General features: G+C 38.1%; 1 protein-coding gene and 1 long non-coding RNA gene across 4 annotated transcripts in view; both read right to left on the bottom strand.

Annotated features, from left to right (window-relative positions):
* The window catches only part of LOC127647061 (plakophilin-4-like), a 77,942-nt gene extending 55,142 nt beyond the window's left edge, over nt 1–22,800 (bottom strand). Inside the window, exons 1-7 of one of the 3 annotated variants that reach the window (XM_052131135.1) lie at nt 22,580–22,800; nt 17,896–18,026; nt 15,488–15,600; nt 8,948–8,982; nt 6,023–6,145; nt 4,215–4,411; nt 3,411–3,840 (exon numbers count right to left, since the gene is read on the bottom strand). In XM_052131135.1, coding sequence (XP_051987095.1) covers nt 3,411–3,840; nt 4,215–4,411; nt 6,023–6,145; nt 8,948–8,982; nt 15,488–15,600; nt 17,896–18,021 — 1,024 coding nt within the window. In that variant the 5' untranslated portion in view covers nt 18,022–18,026; nt 22,580–22,800. Of the gene's footprint in view, nt 1–3,410; nt 3,841–4,214; nt 4,412–6,022; nt 6,146–8,947; nt 8,983–15,487; nt 15,601–15,713; nt 15,806–17,895; nt 18,027–22,579 lie in introns of those variants that run through there. The other 2 variants (XM_052131136.1, XM_052131137.1) reach the window with 2 other exon arrangements.
* On the bottom strand, nt 13,697–14,771 carry LOC127647062 (uncharacterized). The gene is made up of 4 exons (XR_007970991.1): nt 14,646–14,771; nt 14,476–14,542; nt 13,982–14,138; nt 13,697–13,896 (listed from the first exon to the last, which is right to left on the bottom strand). It is a non-coding gene; the product is annotated as an uncharacterized LOC127647062 (long non-coding RNA).
* Nucleotides 22,801–23,587: the final 787 nt, after the last annotated feature.

Here is a 23,587-nt window from a genome sequence, read left to right as displayed (position 1 = left end):
CGACAAGGCTGCCTTAAGAACAGCGAGGGCCAAACTGTCCCGGGCCATCAGAGAGGCAAATCGCGCACATGCCCAGAGAATCCACAGTCACTTCCAGGACAGCAGCGACACGCGGTGCATGTGGCAGGGCATCCAGGCCATCACCAACTACAGGACAACATCAGTTGCCTGTGACAAAGATGCCTCCCTTCCAGATGCGCTGAACGACTTCTACGCTAAGTTTGAAGCACAGAACAACGTGGTTGCGAGGAAGACCACCCCTCCTCCCAACGACCAGGTGCTCTGTCTTACCACGGCTGATGCGAGGAAAACTCTACGTAGAGTCAACCCACGGAAGGCTGCTGGACCAGACAACATTCCTGAACCTGCTGGGCCTGGACACCTCCCTCTGCAACTGGATCCTGGACTTCCTGACTGGAAGACCTCAGTCAGTCCGGATCGGGAACAGCATCTCCACCACCACCACACTGAGCACTGGGGGCCCCCAGGGCTGTTTGCTCAGTCCACTGCTGTTCACTCTGCTGTCTCACGAATGTGCAGCAATGCACTGCTTGAACCACATCATTAAGTTCGCCGATGACACGAACGGGGTGGTTCTCATCAGCAAGAACGACGAGTCAGCATACAGAGAGGAGATGCAGTGGCTGACAGACTGGTGTAGAGCCAACAACCTGTCTCTGAATGTGGACACAACAAAAGAGATGGTTGTTGACTTTAGGAGAGCACAGAGTGACTGCTCACCGCTGAACATCGACGGCTCCTCTGTGGAGATCGTCAAGAGCACCAAATTCCTTGGTGTTCACCTGGCAGAGAACCTCACATGGTCCCTCAACACAAGCTCCATTACTAATAAAACCCAGCAGCATCTCTACTTTCTTCGAAGGCTGAGGAAAGCACATATCCCACCCCCTATCCTCACTACATTCTATAGAGGGACTATTGAGAGCATCCCGAGCAGCTGCATCACTGCCTGGTTTGGGACTTGCACCGTTTCAGGCTGCAAAGACCTGCAGAGGATAGTAAGGACAGCTGAGAAGATCATCGGGGTCTCTCTTCCCTCCATCAAAGGCATTTACAAAAAACACTGCATCGGCAAAGCATCCAGTATTGTGGATGACCCCACACACAAACTCTTCACCCTCCTGCCATCTGGCAAGAGGTACCGAAGCATTCGGGCCCTCACGGCCAGACTGTGTAACAGCTTCTTCCCCCAAGCATCAGACTCCTCAATACTCAGAGACTGGACACACACACACACACACACACACACACACACGTGTCCTGAGTTGCACTTTAATTATTGTCACTTTATACCTGGCTGCTACCTCAATAACTGCTATGTTTATAGAACACTATCTTTTAGTATGTTATGTTTACATTTGGCATTTTTAGAAACTGTCATCTTTTTGCACTACTGTGTACTGGTCGGCGCTGCACTGACTCTCACTGTGCCTATTGTCCTGTTAATTTTTAGTCATTTATTGTGTTTGATCTTCTGCAAATTTCTCCCATCTCCACACATGATCTCTAGAGCTCAACCAGAGTTACCATCGGGTTCTTGGTCACTTCTTACCAAGGCCCTTCTTCCCTGATTGCTCAGTTTGGCCGGGTGGCCAGCTCTAGGAAGAGTACTCATTATTCCAAACTTCTTCCATTTAAGAATTTTGGAGGCCACTATGCTCTTAGGAACATTTAATACAGAAACCTTTTTTTAGCTTTCCCCAGATCTGTGCCTCAACAAAATCCTGTCTATGAGCTCCGTCAGGCAGTTCCTTTGACCTCATAGTTTGGTTTTTGCTCTGATATGCATTTTCAGCTGTAAGACCTTATATAGACAGGTGTGTGCCTTTCCAAATCATGACCAATCAATTGAATTTGCCACAGGTGGACTCCAATCAACGTGTAGAAACATCTCTAAATTGCTCAATTTAAAGTGTCATAGCAAAGGGTCTGAATACTTATGTCAATGTGATATTTCAGATTTTTTCTGATTTGCAATCAAAAATTTGTTATCAAAAATCTGGTTTTTGACTTGGAGTATGGTGTGTGGATAAATAATTTTAAAGCATTTTAGCATAACTTTCTGAATGCACCTTATATAATTAATATTATAGTATTTATATTAATTAATTATTATTGTTATGTATAATTTTTACATACCAAAATTGGCTCATTCACACTGCAGAAAAAATACCTTTATAAGTCATATGGAGCTCTAGAGAGAGTGCTTCACCCTTCAGCTGTGTAGTTCTGGTAGCACTTTACACAAAGCATTTTTGCTGTTTCTGCCTTTCTCATCAAATGTACTGTATTGTTAGGGAGCCCCAAAACTAGATCGCTCCAACATTGTGCGCTTGCAGTGTTGACAGCTTTGTTGATTTTAAACAGGAGCGATAATGTTATCACATCGCTCACTTACAGAGAAGCGGTACAACGCCATTCACTTGTTGAATTGACATGTTTATAGATCTGTAACTTCTATAAATCTTAAATTCAGTAAATATGCGAAAACATCATTTGTGACTTCCTTACTGCATGCACTTAAACTCAACACTAAACTCAACAAGCGTACACTAAACTCAACGAGCTGCTGAAAGCTGCACGAGAGAGGGCGAGAGAGAGGAATGCGGAGGAGCTGATTTATTCACACAAATTCTGGAATTACAGTTTGAAACAAAGTCAGCATTAATCAGAGTTTGAGTGAGATAATTAACTCATTAAAGTGGTTGAGGTCTATCTGTTCACACAGCTTAAGGGGGAAAATGCAATTCTTTCTGGACTTTTCTTTTTCTAGAAATTGTTTTAATGCATTGTTAATATGTTGCAGTATTCTTTTTTTCTTGTCATGTTTTCTTCAACAGTATGCTTTCCTTAAGTCTTTTTCATCTCGTCTTCATTAGCATTGCCAAAATAATATATAAACCTTAGTCAACAAACATTTTAGTTATTTCATTGACAAGATTATTCAATGTGTCCTGAGTGTTTTTACTGTGTTGTTATGTGGTTACTAGGGTGTTCTGGGTGGTTGCTAGGGCATTGCTAGGTGGTTGCTAGGGTGTTCTGGATAAACGGAAAACCCTAAGAAAGAGCAATAATAATAGTGATGATTGCTTTAGCAAGCAACACAAAAGACTCTGTCACCCTTGCAAAGACAATTTTTACAGGTAAAGAAGGCGTAGCTGGATTAGATGTGCATTTGAAACCTGCCCACACAGAACACAGAGGTCACTGCCAAACCAAGCAACAGTTATTGGTCAATGCTGCGATTTTTTCAAAATTCACCAAACTCTAACCCCATGCAAATTTACAACAGGAATATGTCTTTGCTGAAATTCCTGATTGCACTGTTCGAGGGTGAATGTGATTAAGCCTTAAACTATGAAACAGGACAGTTTCTGTGTATAACCCACCTGTAAGACTATCAGGCCTTGACAGGACCATCCTCTCAAAGATGTCATAGGCTCGCGGCCCAAAAGAAGAGTGAGTGCTGTCATAGGCTCGTGATTCGTGCTTCCCCAGGGTTCCGTACTGCTGCGGCTGAGCAGTCATACCGGACCGCAGGAGTGTATGAGATGACTCAGACTCTGACCCCGCCCCATGCCGTCCCAGGTAAGTGGAGTGAACTGGATCGGGGGTGTGGCTGGAGGTAAGAGGCAAGGTGGTGCCAGGAAATATGCTAGGTAGAGGACGAGGCTCTGAGACTATTGGTGAGCCGAATGGGCTTCCAAGTGAAGTACGCAGGGGCTGCCGAGACGCTGGTGATGAGGGATTGTAGAGCGGAGTAGTGGCACGTGTGGGAACAGAACTAACACGCCTCATGACACGCCCACTTCCTGTAACCTGAAAAACATATTCCAGACATACAAACACTGTAAGCACAATGCAGTACACAACAATCTGGTAATGAACTTCATGTAATCAAACACCATTTCATTCTCAACAACATGATATCACAAGCTTAAATTTAATTACATTTTAGGGTGTATATTTCAGCACTAAAGGTGAAGTGTGTAATTCTTGTCTGTCAAACTCAAGTAAAATTTTTCAGGACACCAATTTCAGTAATAGCACTCAGGTAGGGAGATTATATGGAAGGTATTAATTATTTGTTTTGCTTAAACCACCTTTAATGCCATTTTTAAAAGTGTCAAATACAACTGACAAAAAAGTAAATTAAACAACTTATTTGTGTTTGTGTGTGCATGTGTTTATACCTGTGCTGAGGCCTGTCCTTCAGCCCTAGAGCTCATGGCAAGGGTGGGGCTTCCACTAGGGGCGGAGCTAGTGGACTGGGTCCTCCCTTCAGAACGCCTAGGCGTTACTGTGTTGCTATAGTAACCACTCACTTCCTGATATCCACTATCTGAATATGAATTCATTTGAGTAGAGCTGCGTGAGTTTGCCGCAGACCCTGAACAAAGGAAACAGCGTGAGAAAGAAAAAAGCACAGAGACAAGAGATGTTCCATTCAAATCTTGTAAAAATTTCTATTTGGACTATGGATTGCTGTATTCCAGGTTAATTACGACTTAAGCTCTATCAACAGCATCTGTAGCCTGTAGTCATAACATTTTCTATTGACTAATCCCTTAGTTTGTGTGAGTACAGTAATATAAGTACAAAGAAAGCCAAGCAGGAAAGCTGGCAGCACCTCAAATCACATTGATTTCATATCAGATGGTAATACTATGGTACTTTGATATATACTATTGCACTGAATTATTACTTTATTAATGTAAAACATTATTTGCACATACCTCTAAGGCAAGAATACCATTGAACTAACATTGTAAATGGTCCAAAAAACATGGTATTTTCAGGGTACCTTATATGTCTAGAATGCCAAGGTAATACTATGGTACTTTTTGGTACAAAATTATTGCTCCCGCTATACTTTTAAGTCTATGGGACTTTTTTCTGCAATGAAAGCCTTTCCTCAACAAGCCACACAATTTGAGGTATTATTTATGTCCATAGTGCAAAAGATCCAGGGCAGTTAGAAGGTTAATACTTAGAGTTGGATTAAATTCCTAACCCCAAGTATTAGCAATAGTAAAAGCCTTAGCAAATGCCTTAGCAAGCATCACTAATAACAAACATTTTATTGAAGAATGTGAGTTATGTGAGTGCTCTTACAAAACTATAAGCTTTACATTTGTGCTTTTAAACCCAACTAGGCTTCCACTGTAAGACTTCGTTCACACTGCACATAAATCTAATTTGTTTGTTTTTTTAAATCCGATCTTTAGGAGCGACAGTCGGCAGTCTTGTTTTGCAAGTGATGGTAAAAGACATAAGAGAGTAACTGTCATTTTGGAAAGAGAGGACAGCAAACAGAAAAATCAGTCAAGACATTTTGCCATGGTTCTGGACTCATGAGGCAACATACATGTCAGAAGCATTAATGTCCAAAAATTATTTTAATTGGATTCAAAATAAAAATGGAGGGTTTATATTGGTGATCAATGGTAAGGAGGAGGCGAGAACCGGCTTGACAATATAAATAATAGTTTTAATGATAAACTTAAAAGACAAACACACACATGACGGACATGTCCGTTAACGATCTCTCTCTCCCACACGACCCTCTGCAGTCGACCTTTATCCCTCTCGGAGGCTTGATTAGCCTAATACGGGACCGGGTGTGTAGGATCACGACTCGGCCCCGCCCTCCGCCCTGCCACAATTGGGTTTGTAAAAAAAACATTTTTACATTTTTTTGTTTTGCTGTTCAGACAACAAAAAACTAAATGTATTTTAGTCGCATTTGCCAAAACTATGACATTTACTGCAAAGCATGTTTGTATTAAAGTAACCACGTCTTCTGTTTGTTTGGGGGACTGTGGGTTGAGTTTAAATTATTTTCTGTGGTAATCGACTGCAGTTCACAGAGGTAGTTGACAGAGCTTATGTTGTATTTTACACAGAATATTGCTTTAAGACACTTGCATGAGTATTACTGTGATAAATTGCTCATATAGAGGTAACAGAAGGTGACAATATGGAGTGTCAATGAACGGACCCTCACTTTCACGCAGGGAGATCTGTTCCAACTCAGGGGAGTAAAGTGTCCCCTGACCTCTGACCCCAAATGTGGGTGATGGGCAACCATCCGACGGCTTAGACACATCTGCGCCTGATGATTCTGACGACCAAAGTGTTAACACAGTATGAGCAGGTTTTAAGTATCTGAGGACAATATCATGATAAAAATACCTTTAACTTTAGCTATGCTAACTAAACCAAAAACATCATACATGCTTTTAGAGAAAAGATAGTTTAGACAGGTTCAATAGGGTGCAACAGTGACTGCCGTGTTTACAGCAGCATTGGTTCTAGAAATGTCTTTCCCGTTGATTTTCTCCATAGGGATTAGGGCTGCTCGATTATGATTATTTTGGTAAATATTGAGATCACAATTATTTAACACAATTACTCATTGACTTTGGAAACATCAAGCATTTATTGCATTAAAAAAAAGTTTCTTTTTAACAGTGGATTTCCTTGAACTTGAAATGTAAACTGCACTAGGTAGGGGAGGAGGCTATTGTCATATGATAAACATTTCATGTGACGTATGGTAGTCAAATAAAGTAAAGCCTCCATCGCCACGATTTACAGCAGGGGTGCTCACACATCTACTTTTTCGTCTTATTGCAGCAAGATCTGCCATGTACACTAAAGAGGATATCCATTATTAAAATACAAAAATGTCTGTGAAAACCTCAACAAATAATAACACTAACTAATATGCTAATTACGGAAGAATGATTTCAAGTTCTTAAGTAATAATTCATGACCAGTAAACAGTCAGTAATAACATCAGCAATTAATAGATTAAATACAAATTTAGATAATTTACATTTATGCATTTGGCAGACGCTTTTATCCAAAGCGACTTACAGTGCAATTATTACAGGGACAATCCCCCCGGAGCAACCTGGAGTTAAGTGCCTTACTCAAGGACACAATGGTGGTGGCAGTGGGGTTAGAACCTGTGACCTTCTGATTAACAGCCCTGTGCTTTAGCCACTACGCCACCACTACACTACATAATTCCGTGTTTTTTAATAACATTAATTATTAAAAAATTATTAATAATAATAATAATAGCAGTAGGCTATCAAGTATTCAAGTAAACATTCAGAATTAAATGCAACATAAAAATACTACTTATCTTCACCGTATGATTATAATAAATTAATACTTTTTAAAGCTACTAAATTTACCCAGTCAAGAGCAGTGAGCATTTTCTTGTTATGGTTGTTTGATTATTATAATGACACTCTAGATGGCAGCAGGTCTATTAGCTTAAATTTATACAAGACCGCCATTTTAATACAAATCTGCTTTTTTCTCCACTGTTTACATTCACTTTAGACATCACTCTCTGTGTTTACATGCATACCTCACCAAGGCGGCCATTTGGCAGAATTTTGAAATGTATTTGACCGTTCAGGTGCACATTAGCACGAGCATTTTCGGAAAACGCGCATGTTCAACACACACACACACACACACACACACACACACACACATATGCCGCCTGTCAATCAAACAGGGAGCAGCTGTTATTATATAGATAGAAAATTATAAAATGACATTCTCTGGATTAATTTCAACAGCGGAATAAAAATATGAACTTTCCAATAAGTGACACAGGCCTAGTCTATCACAAACATAGCCATTTTCTTTTTTATTAATCAGTCTGACGTTTTAATCAAGCGGACAAGTGTTAATGTCGAGCCCTGATTAAATATTGTATTTAACATTCTCTGATAAAAAAATGTGTATACCTAAAGTAAATGTATGCTCTTTTAAATTAGTTTTAAATGTTATTTTGGAAAGCAAGCCAACTAAGACTAATCAAATATGTATTTTGTTCCAGTGTATAATTGGCTAAGACTACACTCTCACACCTTTGTTCATTTCGATCCATCATTAACTAAAAAACATTATTAAAAAACAAACTTTTTCTTCTTGATAGAGCTATGTATCACTGATTTTCTTCATGATAAGACACAAAGCTGAATGTATCACATCTGTTATGATTCACTACGTCGCGAGCCATCACGTTATAATCTAGCTGCAGCAAATGTGTGCGAGTGACGAGCGACCCCACGCCAGAGTGAGCATCAGCAGGGAGAACATTCAATCTCTTCCCTGGTCACGTCACACAACTCATAGACCACACAGAGAAGTGCCAGTTTCTGAGTTTATTTTCATACCTCGCTTCCTTATTATTTGAACTTTAATAAAGGATGCTTTAAAGATATAATACCAGGGTGTTTCACTGTGAAACGGAATGCGGCACAATTATAATTTATCTCAATTATCTTGTTTTCATAATCGTTGGAAGCCAAAATCATAATTGAAAATAAAACTTGATTAATTGCCCAGCCCTAATAGGGATTTCAAAAAATTCTTCATTAAAGAGTTCTAAGTGATTAATCAAACCAACCACTTCTGAGATGAATAACAAAATACATGTTTCAGTTTTAGTTTCAGTTAACAATAATAACCTTGGTGGGTGGTGGCTATTGAGTCAGACTGCCATGGTAACAGTACCTTCTCAGATTGGAAGATCCTGCCTTGGGTAATGCTGTACTTAACTGGGAATTTGCCAATTAAACACATTGGAGCTTAAGATAGGTCGGTTGTTATGTTTTTACAAATAATTTATTTCTCTGTGGAGAATATGAATGGGATTTTTACTTCCGATGTTGTTTGTTGTGTCTGTTTACAAAATGTTGCACAAATGTCCTCTAAAAGATGCAGAGAGCCTTGAATACAAAAAACAGACAGCATACATCATCAGACTAGTGTTAGACTATGTGCCATGTGCTGTACATACTGCATGTGACAGTGCTGTCTAAAGTGTCACAGTTTACTTATAATAATATCTAATAACTAATAGCAAGCATCAAGATACATAGAGAAAGAATACCTGCAGATCTCCACAGCAGAGACTTCTCAGAAGAGCTGGAAAAAATAAGAAAAAGTATGAGACTGGGGAGCACAAAGAGACACACACACACACACACACACACACACACACACACACACACGAGAGAGAGAGAGAGAGAGAGAGAGAGAGAGAGAGAGAGACATACATCTAATCTTCCAGTAAGTCAATGAAGAGCAAAAAGAACGCTCCATTTGCCTGGGAATAGTGAGGCATTACAAGAGGATATCAATCACATTGTTACAGTACTCGGACTGTCGTGTTCATCTCTCTGGCACAAATTTTAAAAGGCCTGTCCAGTTAATCACATGAAATTAACAGACTCATGCTTTACTGACAGACACGCTTGAATATGGGGTATTAGGAGTAAGGACTGGAATCGAGAACCGGTTCTTACGAAAATCATCCGGTTCCAGAACTGAATCTGAATGACATTTGGTTCCATTAATGTCTGCATTCTGCTACCAATGCGAATGGAATACCATATTAAAAGTCTGACACACAAACAAATGACTCTTATTAAATGGTTCTTTTTAATGAATCAATCAACACAACTCACAAATCAGTCACTGACAAACTCAAAGTAGTCAAATGGCTCACTCACCCACTAAATCAGACAGAGCGGTTGCTGACTTAAGATCTGGCTTACTCATTATATTGCAAGACATTATTTTCAGTCATTTCTGACTCAAAGTAAACCAAGAACTGTTACTGTGTAATGTGAGACTTAAATTAGTGTACTAACTGACTAGTTGTTGATATGACAGTGTAGTTAAAGATACACATTAGGACAGAATTTTTGCTGTAGAAATCGCTCTATGCTTACTGAAATTTGAACCACTGCTCCCAGTCACTGAAGCTGGAAGTGTTGTTGAGGTGAAATGTCCACAGAGAGACACCAAAATCAAGTATTTTACATTCAACTGGAATGCATACTTTTATTACCCGTACCTTACCTAACCGTCTGTGGAGTAAAATGCAACCTCCGTATCACACTCACCATTGTTTATGTGAACATGTTTACTTCCTGGTTTCCATGGGACCAGAACCCATTTCTTGGAGATGCTTGATACACGTGCTATCAGTAGCACCAAACAAAAAGGTAAACACAATTGAATTATCTAATTCAGAAGCAACATGTTGATTTCCCTTGTGATCATGCTGATTAGGAACAGCTTTGTTTTATTTAAATGGAACAATAAAAATAATAAACAAACAATAGTATTGTTTTTCTTTATAATAATATATGTATATAATAATAATAAAAAAATGTAGTAAATTTACAATATAGTTAGGATCAATTATTTGGTGCTTCCTCAACAGTACTTAGAATTGTTAATGCAGTCGTCAAAGGTGTACTCAGTTATTTTTTTGAAGTATGTCAAAGAGGCTTACACTGACACCTAGTGGCCTGGATGCTGCATCATTCAAACACAGTAGTTTTGTCACTATGCACATTAGGCCAGGATTAATTTAATTAATGAATAAAAGTGTCCAATAACAAGGCAGTTACTGAGATTAAGTGAGTATTATTCAGATGGTCATGTGATATCATGGCTGCCCCCATGAGGCACCCCTGCTCCATGTAGAATATAACAGCTTTTATAAGGTTACTGATATGACTGAACTGTTCATCTCACAGTAGTAGTCATGATTGTATTCATATGTTTCAAAATTACTATTCATTTCTTTAGAAGGAAACCTTTTTAATTGAGGAAAACAAATACTGAGTGACCCTTTAAGGAACCAAAATTGTTATGTGGAATTGGAATCAGAACCAAAATTGTTAAATCCCTTATAATTCCCATCCCTAAATAGGAGTAGGCTGGAGTAGGCTGATAGATGCCACAGTCAAAAAAACAGACCAGCGTCTGCTAATTCCCGCCACAGAAGGTCACTGTCTGCAATGGAGGGGTTAAAGGGCAGTGGTCATCAGGGTACAGCAACAGCTGTAGGGGGCAGAGCAGGGACAGCAGGAATGGCATGTACAGAAAGGTTAAAGGTAATGAGCTGCAGTGAGGGCATGCTGATAGCAAAATGTGCTCATATAAGCCTTCTTTAATGAAGGGGAAAAATGTCCTGTTCTGCTGCATAACCCAACAGCACAGGCCATCTGAAAAAAAAAAAAAAAACTCAGAATGGTCACTCTCTGATCCAAGAGAGGAACTAATAGGGCAGCTGTCCATTCAAAAATACAGACACACAGAGTTCACTCTGACAAAGCATGGGAGTTACTGGACTACAGGTTAACCAGTTTTTCTTCATAAAAAAGTTTGACAACTAAAGAAATTAATAGTAATTTTGAAACACACACACACACACACACACACTTTACTGTATATTCATGAGCACTCACATGAGATGAAAAATCCAGTCATATCAGCAATCATATAAAGGGTGTTTTATTCTAAATGGAGAGGATCCCCTCATGGATCCATGTTAGAATCACATGACCAGTCAAATGACAAATACTATTTGCTTGATCTCAGTAACCACTCTGTTATTGGATACTTTCATTCATGGATTAAATTATTCATGGCTGACTGTGAATAGTGAATTTCTGCTATGGCGTCGGTAAATGAAAACTATTGTGTTTGAATAATAATGCATATACATAACAATAATGCACAGAGTGCATCTTTAAAGGAAAGTTCTCCAAAAAAAATGTATTCATAATTTTCATTAATCTCATCATTTCTCAACCTCATGCTATTCCACAAGTGTATGACTTTCTTTCTTTTGGTAAACACAAACAAATATTATTAGAAAAATATCTCAGCTCTGTTGGTCAATAAAATGCAAGTTCATGGGTACCAAAATTTTGAAGCTCCAAAAAGCACATAAAGGCAGCATAAAAGTAATCCTTACAACCGTAGTGGTTTAATCTATATCTTCAGATGTGATATGATAATTGTTGGTGAGAAACTGAACAATATTTAAGTTCTTTTTAACCATAAATTCTCCTTCATACCCAGTAGGTGGCAATATACAGAAAGACTGTGAATCGCCAAAAACAAAAGAAGAAGATTGTGAACATGAAAGTGGAGATTGATAGTAAAAATAACTTAAATATTGATCAGTTTCTCAACCACACATATTATATCGCTTCTGAAGACCTGGATTTGACCACTAGATGTGCTTGGAGCTTTATCATTTTGGTAAACATTCACTTGCATTTTAAACAGAACTGAGAAATTCTACTAAAAATCTTCATTTGTGTTCAGCAGAAGAAACAAAGTCATACACATCTAGGATGGCATAAGGGTAAATAAATTATGAGAAAATTTTCAATTTTGGGTGAACGAATCATTTACAATTTCTGGGATATTTGAAATAAATAATTTAGGTTACTGAGGTTTGGCTGACAAAAAGATTTGGGAACCTCTATTGTATAGAAACAAGTATATTTCTGAAGTGATTCTTGTAGCAAACATCTCTGATTTATCTGGAACACTGTTTCTGTCACACTCATCAAACAAAACAACAAATTCACAATACCCTAAAGCTTGAATGTGTTTATTGTAAAATGACAAACATCCTCTCACTTCTCATGAACATTATTACTCAGTATGGAGAGAGAGACAATTTGTGCATCACTGCATTCTTTTCCTTCACACACTGACACAAACCGATGCTGTGTTTCTGTGTGTAAACAGATCACATACATACATTCAAATGTGTTATATACTGTACAGTGTGTAGGTGGGGGCGTAGGAATGAAAGTGGGCACATTATAAATCTCATTAGTCACTCTTCACAAGTATGACACTGTTTTAAATGCCTAGTTGCCACGGATACACTCATTTACCATTTGAGAGCTTAAAAAGTAAACCTTGCAGTCACTCTGGCATTTTTGTCATAAAAGTTTAATCATTAGGCCTAAACCTTCTTACAACAACTATGAATATACAAATGCACATTTTCTCTCCTCAGGAAGTTTACTAGTGTCAGGTGCGGCCTGGGTATTGGGGTTTAATTATGTTGTGTGATGTTCGTCCCAACTGATTTGCTTAAAGGCGGAGGTCAGTAAGTGAGTGGTTAGTGCTAACCATAAGTTTAGGATAACTGTTTGACAAAGCAACCTGGTCATTAATATTTAGCAACTTTTTAGCAAAACATTTTTTAAAACGTGGCAGCTTCAGAATTCACATTTGATGTATGACTGTGTGTAAAATAAGTTGTTTAACAAAACATTATAATATCTTCAAGTAATTTTTACCAGACCTTTATAAAACCCACACTCTTAGAAGAAAATATAAAACACTTTTTATGGGTTCTTTGAGCCAGGTGGAAAGGTTCTATATAGAACATTTTAGGGGTTCCCAAACTGCAAGACTTTTTTTTGTTTGTTTTTAAATGTATTTTTTGTTTTATTACCAGAAGATTATTTAATGGATATGCAAATAGGATAATTTACTATATCATAAACATATAAAATACATTTAAAAATTCTTAAGTACAGCATTTTTAATAGTTTATATTAAAAGCAACAACACAAGCAATAATTAACACAATTCATAATTCATTCATAATTTGTTTTTAATAATAAGCTAAAAGTTAATTAGTAGTAATATTATTTATATAAAAATCATAAACATTAAATAATTTAACATTAACTATAAATTAAAATGATAACAATATGTAACATTAATAAACAAGTAAAAAAGTACAAATAAATAAAGCTGTTAAACACTTTTAGCACTCGGGCAAATTTGGAATAATTTTGTTCCCACTGGTCTGACAAACTGAGTGAGGTTTTTTGGATATAACAAATTAAACAAAAATTCACTTTACTTCAGCCATCTCTATGTCATCAGTTTGCATCGACTGCATCTCTCTAAATTGCATCTTTATACTTAAATGAAGAATAGAAGTGTTGTGTTTTAACTGTATGATGATGGTCAAAATAGTAATGCTTCACTCCAGAGCCACTGCAAACAGAAATGAACCATTATTTAATATCATAAAAACCTTAATGCAATACAAAATAAGGAGTAATAATAGAAAAATATGTACCTTTTATGACATTGTTTATGTCATTGTTTTGAAGTCGAATGTCCCCCTTTGACTTTCACTTGTCATGGCTCTGATGATGTTGATGTCCAGAACTTCAGATGCGCTTTGAGTTAGGTGAAGGACTTTGCCAAAAACCCATGTTAAATGAATATGGCATCTTCAATAAAAAATAAAAACCTTATTATCATATTTTTGTACATTACAATAAAACTACAAAGACCAAATACTCGCAAGTTGAGAAATTGAAACATTTCCATCACTTCCTCTCTTTGACTTTGAACATTTGACATATTCAAACTCTTAAATAGAGCTTGATTAATCTCTTTATTTCAGTGCAGTCGGCTTAATTCAATGCTCTGATGTGCTGCTGAAAACTTATTTTATATTCTTCCATGTTATCTAGAAATGTACAGAAAATGTCATTATAACTCAAATCAAGATTTGTAGTCAATCCACAAAAGAGATTTTAGGGATTCAAGTGTGAAATTACTAACCTCCTGAAGTGGAGAGTAACCCAAGCCTTGACGAAACAGTTTTGTCGACATTAATTCTTTGTGCTTGCTGAAATAAATAAATGTGTAAGTCATAAATGGCAATGAGATAGGTCAAAATAACCAAAAATAACATAAATTAATCAATAAATTAATTTATTTATCTTACTTACCAGGGTAACGTCGCCCTCAAGCTTTTAAAATAATATTCAATTTGAGATAGGATGTTCACGCGTTCGCCCGAGTAATACGTCTGCGAGAGCATGGCTTAAATGGCTCTTTGCACTATGTAGAAAGAGGGTACAAAACAGCGCTACACGCTCAAGTTGTTTTCTGTTTATGATAAACACATTTTTTGCATCTTTTGAGAACTATGAGTCAAGAATAGACAACACATAGACTGTATATTAATACTAAGATAAACCTGTCATCTAAAAGAGAAAGGACATTGGATCTGATCATCTGTCATTTACCCTTTTCTAATCAAACCCAAAGCTGTAGAAGTACATTATAAAAGTTTTTTTTTTTTTTTGCAGTATGAAATGCAAATGCAAAAGTAATGCTGTGTAGTGTTCAAAACTATTTATAAACAAAACTTTCAATAATGTAATTTAGGCATACACATACATACTCACGTTAAGCAATTGTCAACCCAAATAACCCTTTTTTATATAAATCTTTGTAAATAGAACCTTTTTGACATAAAGGGTTCTTTGAAGCTGAGTAAATAGCCTTAGGGTTCTATATAGAACGCCAAAGAACATTTGTTTCTAAGCGTGCATTATAAAAACTCATAGGAAATTCCAAAGGGAACCCATGGTGAATTTGCCTTCTAGGTTCACCCACAAATTGGCATCATGGCTGAACAGCTCTATAAATAAAACAAAAAAAAGGAATTTATGGATGTAAACAATTCATCTAAATCAGTCCTCTAAAACTATATAATTTGTGCACAGAACACAGAGCCATGCAGTGTGGTTTTTGGATCATAATGTTTTTCCAAGTTGTCCCTTACCTGTCACTCGCAGCACCTGGAGACTCCGCCTCCAACCTGCATCGCTCCAGCTGATTGGCCACAATCTGTCTCTCTTCCTCAAGTTCTCTGGTTAGTCGTTCAAACTGAAGCTCCTTCAGACAGACAGAGGGACAAAAGAGTCATCATCGCTGCCTTTAACCACCAAAAACAGAGCCATGATGTGCAGACTGTCCACTATAAAAGAGCTATTCTACACAGTTCATACCATTTCCAGTTACACCATTAATTTAGCTTCAAAATCCATCATCTTTACATCCCATCTCTTTCGAACCTCCATCCTGTCACATAGCTCTTCGGGTTTGTGCCCACTTCCCCTTCTATTGTGCTGTCTCTGAAGACTGTCTGTGTCAGCATGTGTGTTTATGTGTGTGTGTGTGTGTGTGTGGTGGGTGATGAGTGAGAAGGTGAGAAGGCAACACTGTTGTCCTGCCGCTTCACAGACAGACTCATTGATGGAGCAAGCCTTAAAGAGACACACACATAGAGTGCCACACATTGTTGCAGAATTGGCTCAGTGTTTTTAAGACAAGAAATATCACTGTTGTATGAGTTCTTCTTAAGCATTTAAATAGAGCCTCTAATCTGTTAATAATAAGCCTGATAGTTAATTCGAAGTGAAAAGCCTTCATGTAAAGGCCTTAATCTGTCAAAATAATATCTTAGTTGGATCTGAATTAAATCTGAATTGGATCTGATTCAAAGATGTGGTGCAGATCTTACATAATGCATAAAACAGAAGAATAACTACTGTGTAAATCCTTAAAGTGACTTACAAAATTAGATTCAGACTGATCGCACAGTGAATTCAGCAACAGCAGGTCAAAAGTTCTGCTCCTGAAATCAGTCTGAGCTCATTGAAATTCAAACTATTTCCCCCAGTGGTGAAGCTGTAAGTGTTGTTGTGGTGAAATGTCTACAGGGTGGCACCAAAAGCAAGTTGTATTTTTAGTTGTAAATGATGTTATGCAGTCATCAGAAATGCAGATTTTAATAACTCATCCCCCGAACCCAACCCCCAACCCTAAATCTAACTGTCAGTTGAGTAAAATAAATACATTTTAGAGTGAAAATGCAACTTCCAAATAGTGCTGACCATTATTTGTAAATGCATTTACTTCCTGGTTCCAATGGGACCAGAACCCATGTCTTGGAGGGAGAAGTTACTGTGACAGCAATGTTGTTATAAGCATCCATCAACATTTTGTTTGGAATACATGTAATGCACATGTAAACTGATATTTTCATTGGACTGTTTAGGATGCATATAAACAGGACATTCCAAATACGCAATCTGATTGAATTCCAATTTTGGGACGTAAATCTCTTTGTGAAAACACAATTAGATTTTTTATGATTGCCTTCCATTGTTACACATCAACACAATGTTTGCTCTGAAATATCATATTTTGAAAGCATGATCAATGTACATTTCACTTCAAGCAGCGGTTGCAATTAATGTTTTTCTAAGTATTAACATGATCATTGCCCACCCTCATTTAGACCCTCTCTCAGAAATAGCCAATGAAAAGAAGAGATTATTAAGTGTTGTACAGACAAGATAAGTCAGGCAATGGCTATCTGCCTTGTGCCATGCTGTGAGATACCAGCTGTACCAAGCCTCTGCTATGCAACCTATTGTTCAGAGTGACAATACTTGCCTATGTCCTGATTCTGTCCAAGCACAAAGAAAAGACAAGACTTGACCACACACTTTGCGCACACACAGAAAAAGCAATGAGATCTATGCAGTTTTAGTTGTCCTAATAAAACATGTTCTATAGTTCACCCAAAAATGAAAACTCTTATGTCGTTCCAAACCCATATGACTTTCTTTCTTACTTGTAGCACAAAAAGGAATATTTTGGAAGAATATCTTGTTCACTCTTTTCCATATAATGAAAATTAATGAGGACAGGCTGTCAAGCTCTAAACTGACAAAAATGCACCATAAAAGTGTCATAAAAGTGGTCCAGAAAACCATTTGAGTGTTCTGAAACAATGAATTTAAACAGAGATTCACAGTGTTAATTAATTGTATCAAAATTAATAAGATTTGTAATGAGTAAGCTAACAGTTTAATGAGTATTTTCTTGACGTTGAACCGTAAAACCGATTTGAAGGCCAAAGCGTCAGACCTGATGTTAAAACACAGTCACTCAATAAACAAATAGAAGTAACAAGGTTATCAGCTTTCATTCAGTGTAGACTGGATATTAATGTCCTCAAAGTGAGATTTTCCCACCAACAATTAATAATGCAAATATGACTTTGGACTAATGAGCACTGGGTTGATTTATTACCTCTAACAACATGTGCCTCTTGTGTTTGTGCTCAGATTATAGCTAGCGTACAGCCAGACACTGACAGATGAAGATGGTGTGGCGTACCTGCTCTTTAACAGAGGCCAGCAGGTTGGTGGTGGTGGCATCTGTTGCCATGTTGTTGTTGTTGGATCTTCCCTTACCACTCAGCACCTCCACTTCCTCCACAGGGCTTTGCCTAGGAGTAGGCATTCCCCCTGCACACATGAACACACATAAACACAGTTATTAACACTCATATGCAGTTATAATAACACACTACTCAGTCCAATACTATTTTTTTTAAATATCCTAAGGATTACACTATTTATATCATTTAAATATTTTCAATACCACACTACTGTCTACCAACTGTTGTTAAATTTAGTGGCAAACCAATAAGGTTTTTTTTAATGGCAGATACAGGTTGCGCCATCTTTAATTTTTGACTGAAGTGAGAACGAGGCTGTGAGGGACAGACTTATTCTTTTCAATGGGCTGTAATGTTGTTTAAAGTGTTTTGGATCGTTCAGTTGATAAAACATTGAAAAAAAAATCTTTCCAGGATATTTCAGTAAACAAAAAACTCCATAATTTGTGAAAACATGGATGTAATCTTGGAGCTTTATACAGCTTTATAGAGTGCATGCCACTGAATAGAATGTAAGTCTATCTCTCCCAGCCTTGTTCTCATTCACATAATCTATTATGGCACTACTGTGAATAAGGTCTATTTTCCAAATTACAGTAATATCACAGATCAATTTGTCCATCAATAGTCGAGTTGCTTAAAGGGGTAATTTCCTTGATCTTTTGACTTAGAAATGTTCATTGTACTATAGAAATATACTGAAAGTTACAGAACTCAAAACTTCCTCCTCAGTGCATTTGTTGAAACCAAGCTGCCAAAATGACTCATTCCCTACTTCCTTCACATTGTGATGTCACACTGTGGTAGACATTTGCATCTGACCGCCTTCACAACAAAATATCAAAGCCTAATTTACCTTATCACTTCCATAGCGAGTAGTGAGATGGCAAGGAGAAGACAGGTCAGTCAAGAGCAGAGAGCCAATCATTGGTCAGCCAAACAGATAGTCCTACCCTACAAAATGCTATGTCAGGCTGGGTTGGACACTCAATCAAGCTGAGCAATGTTTTGAAAGCACCACAGAGACACAGTGTTTAGACTTTTTGAGGAAATAAATTAATTGCACATTAAACTGGGATAGGATAAAGTATTTTAACATCGAAAAAATTACACACATCCCCTTTGTTGATTGTGATGGTGTTCAAGACATTTCCATGGCAGTTTCAGTCCATATCACTGAGATTCTGTTAGAATGGTGCACAAGGCCTTGAATCAGAGTTCTTGGCAGCATTATGACAGGGCAACAAGGGAAGTATTCCAACATTTGTTTCAGCATCACAGCATGACAAGACAACCTGTTCCCTTCCCAATACCCTCCCCCAGCCCACAGCAAAAATAGCCTTATCGGCAGATGCACTCTTTTCCTGTGACATTTCCTGTTTCCTTTAGTGTCTTTAAGATAGAAGGGAGAGTCTAATCCATACCTTGGCTGGCTGGATTTCTCTGAAATAGTAGAAAATCCAAATTACAGAAAGTGATATTTTAAATGCACTGCAAAAGTGGCAATCTGCAATTGTTATCACAAGGATCTATTTCTACTTGGCCTAACCCATAAAAATTACTTTCGTTAGTGTAACATAATTTGTCAGATACATTTAATCATATTAAATAAAATGTTGACTTAAATAAAACCAGTTAATTTCATGAAAGATTTTACAGTGTGCAAACACACACACACACACACATTCAAACTGAACATCATAAAGGATTTCCTGAAGGTTCCCTTAACCCTCAACCGCCATTGGTCAATAACAGAAAGTCCAGCCTCAAATCAGTGCCATTCGTTGACCCAATGTTTCTATGTAAGGTTAAAACAAACAGAGCAATGTTTTAATAGCACTACAGAGCCACATTTTTAAAATGGGATAGGATTGGGATTTAAATTTTAACATAGAAAAACCATTAAGGGGTGGAAACATTTTAAGAAGACAGGCAGTCCATAGAAACACACATATATGTGCAATTGTCACGATCAGAGGGAATGATAGAGGCTCAGGACCCAAGTGCATGCGAAAAACAGGAATTCATTTATACAGAAAATAAAAGGTTCCCCACGAGGGGGAAACACAAACAACCTCGAAGGGGAAAAAGGCAATCCAGCCTGAGGCAGGGGAAACTGGTTGCAGAACCAACTGGACCAGGTAAGGATGGGGAATAAACATAAACACCAACCAACCAACAGGGCCAACAGACAAGACGAGATAATGCATATAAATGCCAAACAAAGCGATGCCACGCTTTCTCACACTAAACGAAACCTGAGCGTACATCACGAGGCAAACGTCACGCAATGCTCATAACAGGTGACAAAAACAAGACAGGACACCCATGCGAGAGTTTGGCCACACACACACCCGACACCTTAGACTGAAGTGACCAAACCTCAGAACAACATGAAGACAGAGAGGCACACCCACTTTCAGGAGAGCCAGACAAACTATTTAGTGCATGCTGCCAAGATGACATAAACGCGTTGCACTCACGTCAATAACAGACAGACGTGGAGCACGAGTGTCCGGATCCTGACGCAGACTGAAAGCAAACCAGACAGAAAGTCAGGGTCCAGACACCGTGCTCCCAACATCAAACAAGATGGACCGAAGAGTGCACGGCAGAGACAACAACCGAATGCCATCCATACATAATTATATTATTTAAAGTTCATTTACTTAACAAATGGCAGCTCTGTGTGCTGGCATTAACAAGAATGAAATACAAAAATCCATCCTCCTCTACACTGGATTTACCAGGACTCTGTTGTCAGTCAAAGAACTGGCCTTAAAAAATATTCAATACAAGTAATATTGGTTCCATCCCTCCTGGAAAAAAAAGGTTACATTGAGACACCTACAATGGAAGTGAATGGGGCAAATTTTTAGAGGGTTAAAAGGCAGAAACGTGAAGCTTGTAATTTTATGAAATCACTTACAATACATTAATTCTCCTGTTAAAATCTGCATAATATTTAATCTGTAAAGTAGTTTTTATGGTCGTTTTAGGGTTAACCCTGTTATTTTATCACACTAAAATTATTTTCACACGAATATTGTTTACATCTTGTGGCTATACTTTTTAAACTATGTGTATTTTGGAGTGGTGGTGGCATGGACTAAAGCAAATCACTGGTAATCAGAAGGTCGCTGGTTCGATCCCCACAGCCACCACCATTGTGTCCTTGAGCAAGACACTTAATCCAAATTGCTCTGGGGGGATTGTCCCTGTAATAAGTGCACTGTAAGTCGCTTTGGATAAAAGCGTCTGCCAAATGCATAAATGTAAATGTAAATGTATTTTAATGTTTCCATATTGGCCCCATTCCCTTCCATTGCAAGTGCCTTACTGTAGTCCATTTAAAAACAACAAAAAAAAAAATGTATATACACAAGTCAAAATAAATGTTGTGGTAACCAATATTATGCCACAAATGCTGTTGATTGTGCTAAACTTGTATTGAACCTGCAATATTCCATTATATACAGCAGAGGAGAGGAGTGTAAGACAAGCAGGCCATCCTATTGTGCAGTGATAACTGAGAAACTGTCATCTGACAGTCTGTACCACCACATAGGACTAATAGAGAGGTCATTCTCTCACTTCTTTTGGAGTACACAAATACGCACATAAAACTCCCTTAAATGCTTGACCACATAACATGCCTATGCAGAGTTAAAAAGACAGCTCAGTCTCCAAGGAGCACGTCTGCTGCATGATGATGATGATGCATTGTCCCCGCAGTCTTTACATACTGTAATTGTGAATTGCTCAAAGTAAATCTCTGCACAGCAGCAATTACATTGTGCACAGCAGCAAACCTGCATTCAATCTAAACTCAGGTCAATATGATGAGGCAGCTGAAACTGCAACCACACTGCAGTTACAGTCCAAGACAGGTTTCTTCTAGACAATGTCGAGCTCAAATTATTGGAGCAGGAATAGAGAGCAAGGACAGAGATGCTCAATTATGCATAATGAAAAGTGTCTTCTAGGTGGTCCAGCATGAGTTCCAGTGACAGCATATACCATCTACGTAATGGAGACCAGCCCACTTCACAGGCTGTGGGTTACTAGGCTGCAGGAGGCCATAACAAATGTCATCTACCATTTTAATTACATCTAATGCAACATGCAATGTCCTGCCCAGGTTAATATATGATGAATAGATGGACCAAATGCACCGTACAGTCAGTGTTCAGAGGGACAGATGATGGATCAAAGATGATGATGATGATGATGATGAGAGGTGTAGGTATGTTGATTAGAGGTGGAGGAGACACTACACCTGCTCAAGTTATCAGCGGTATGCATTGACCAAGGCTATCAGTCCAATAATATAAGCATAACTGTAGGACAATTGCATATTTTCTGCACAGTTTTAAGGAATAACAAATAAGACAAATGGGGGATAAAGGTTTAAAGCATGCACAACACATCGATAGAAAAGAAACCTGTTCTACGTGCGTCTATTACAGCTGAGTATTTAAAATGACTGATGGAGCGATGCACGAAATCTACGGTCAAGCAGCGAAACGTTCGCGCGATCCAGCGCTGAATTCTCGCCGCCAGCGCGCGCCAGATGTTAGCAATGCTCCATTGGAGCTGCGCGCATTCACTAGCACTTACCGCAACGCCACAGGAACGCAGATTATTCCTGGCGACCAATATATCCATTTGAAATAAAATCACAGAATGGCATTTTCCCCAGAGCTGTTTTTATTCAATGAACGGGCGGCTCCGGCTGTGTCTCGCGCGCTTCCATGGGCGAGAGAGTCAGATCGCGTGACGTAGACACTCCACATAGAGAGATGCTGTTTCAGGGCATTTAAATGTGTTGCCATGTGCTCGAATAGGAGTTGATGCAAATACATGGGGTTCCCATCGAAGTAAATAAAAAATACTTTTACAAAGAGGGAGAGAAACAATCCCTAAATTGTCACATTAAGCTTTTAGTGTGCTCTAAATGAATGGACACGTCAATACTCCAGCGTGTAGGGCGCTTCAACGCTCAAAAATGCATTACTTTTGCATTGGTTGATATATATTTTTAGTCTTCTTAACAAAAAACAAAGTCTAACTTTGTAAGTGTGGAAAAGACAAGTCGGTGTAACATAAATATTTTTGTGAAAATGTATGATAACAAATTGAGTCCCTGAAGGGGTTTTCAAAGTGAAAATAAGGCAACATTGCCATCGTGTGGTTAAAATGACAGCATCTATTGAGCGTGACCTAACTGTCATGTTTGTCTGCCCAATCAAATTCAACAAAGACTGTAATTGATAATGGAAGCTTAATGTGTATATATATTTTTACTGTAAATAATTCAGCAAAAATAGAATTAGCAATTAGATGTTTAACTACTAACAGCAAACTAGACACACATAAAAACAATAAATACTAAACGCACGTTACAATGTAATTACTGTTTATTATGGTGTTATGATTAAGGTGCATACTGAGGTACACCCCTTAAAAAAGTTTTGCTTTTAAAGAAACGAATAGCACATTTGACAAATATGTTTAAAATCATGTAGGCCTACACTCACACGAGATGAAGACTCCAGTAAATCAGTAAGCCAGCCTAATAAAAGCTGTTATTTTACTTGTGAGCCAACATATCATGGGCCCTATTTT

Source organism: Xyrauchen texanus, chromosome 7 (genome assembly GCF_025860055.1).
Source record: "Xyrauchen texanus isolate HMW12.3.18 chromosome 7, RBS_HiC_50CHRs, whole genome shotgun sequence".
Classification (NCBI taxonomy): Eukaryota; Metazoa; Chordata; class Actinopteri; order Cypriniformes; family Catostomidae; genus Xyrauchen; species Xyrauchen texanus.
The sequence above is the reverse complement of the archived record's forward strand: the minus strand, read 5'-3'. Positions and strand labels throughout refer to the sequence as shown.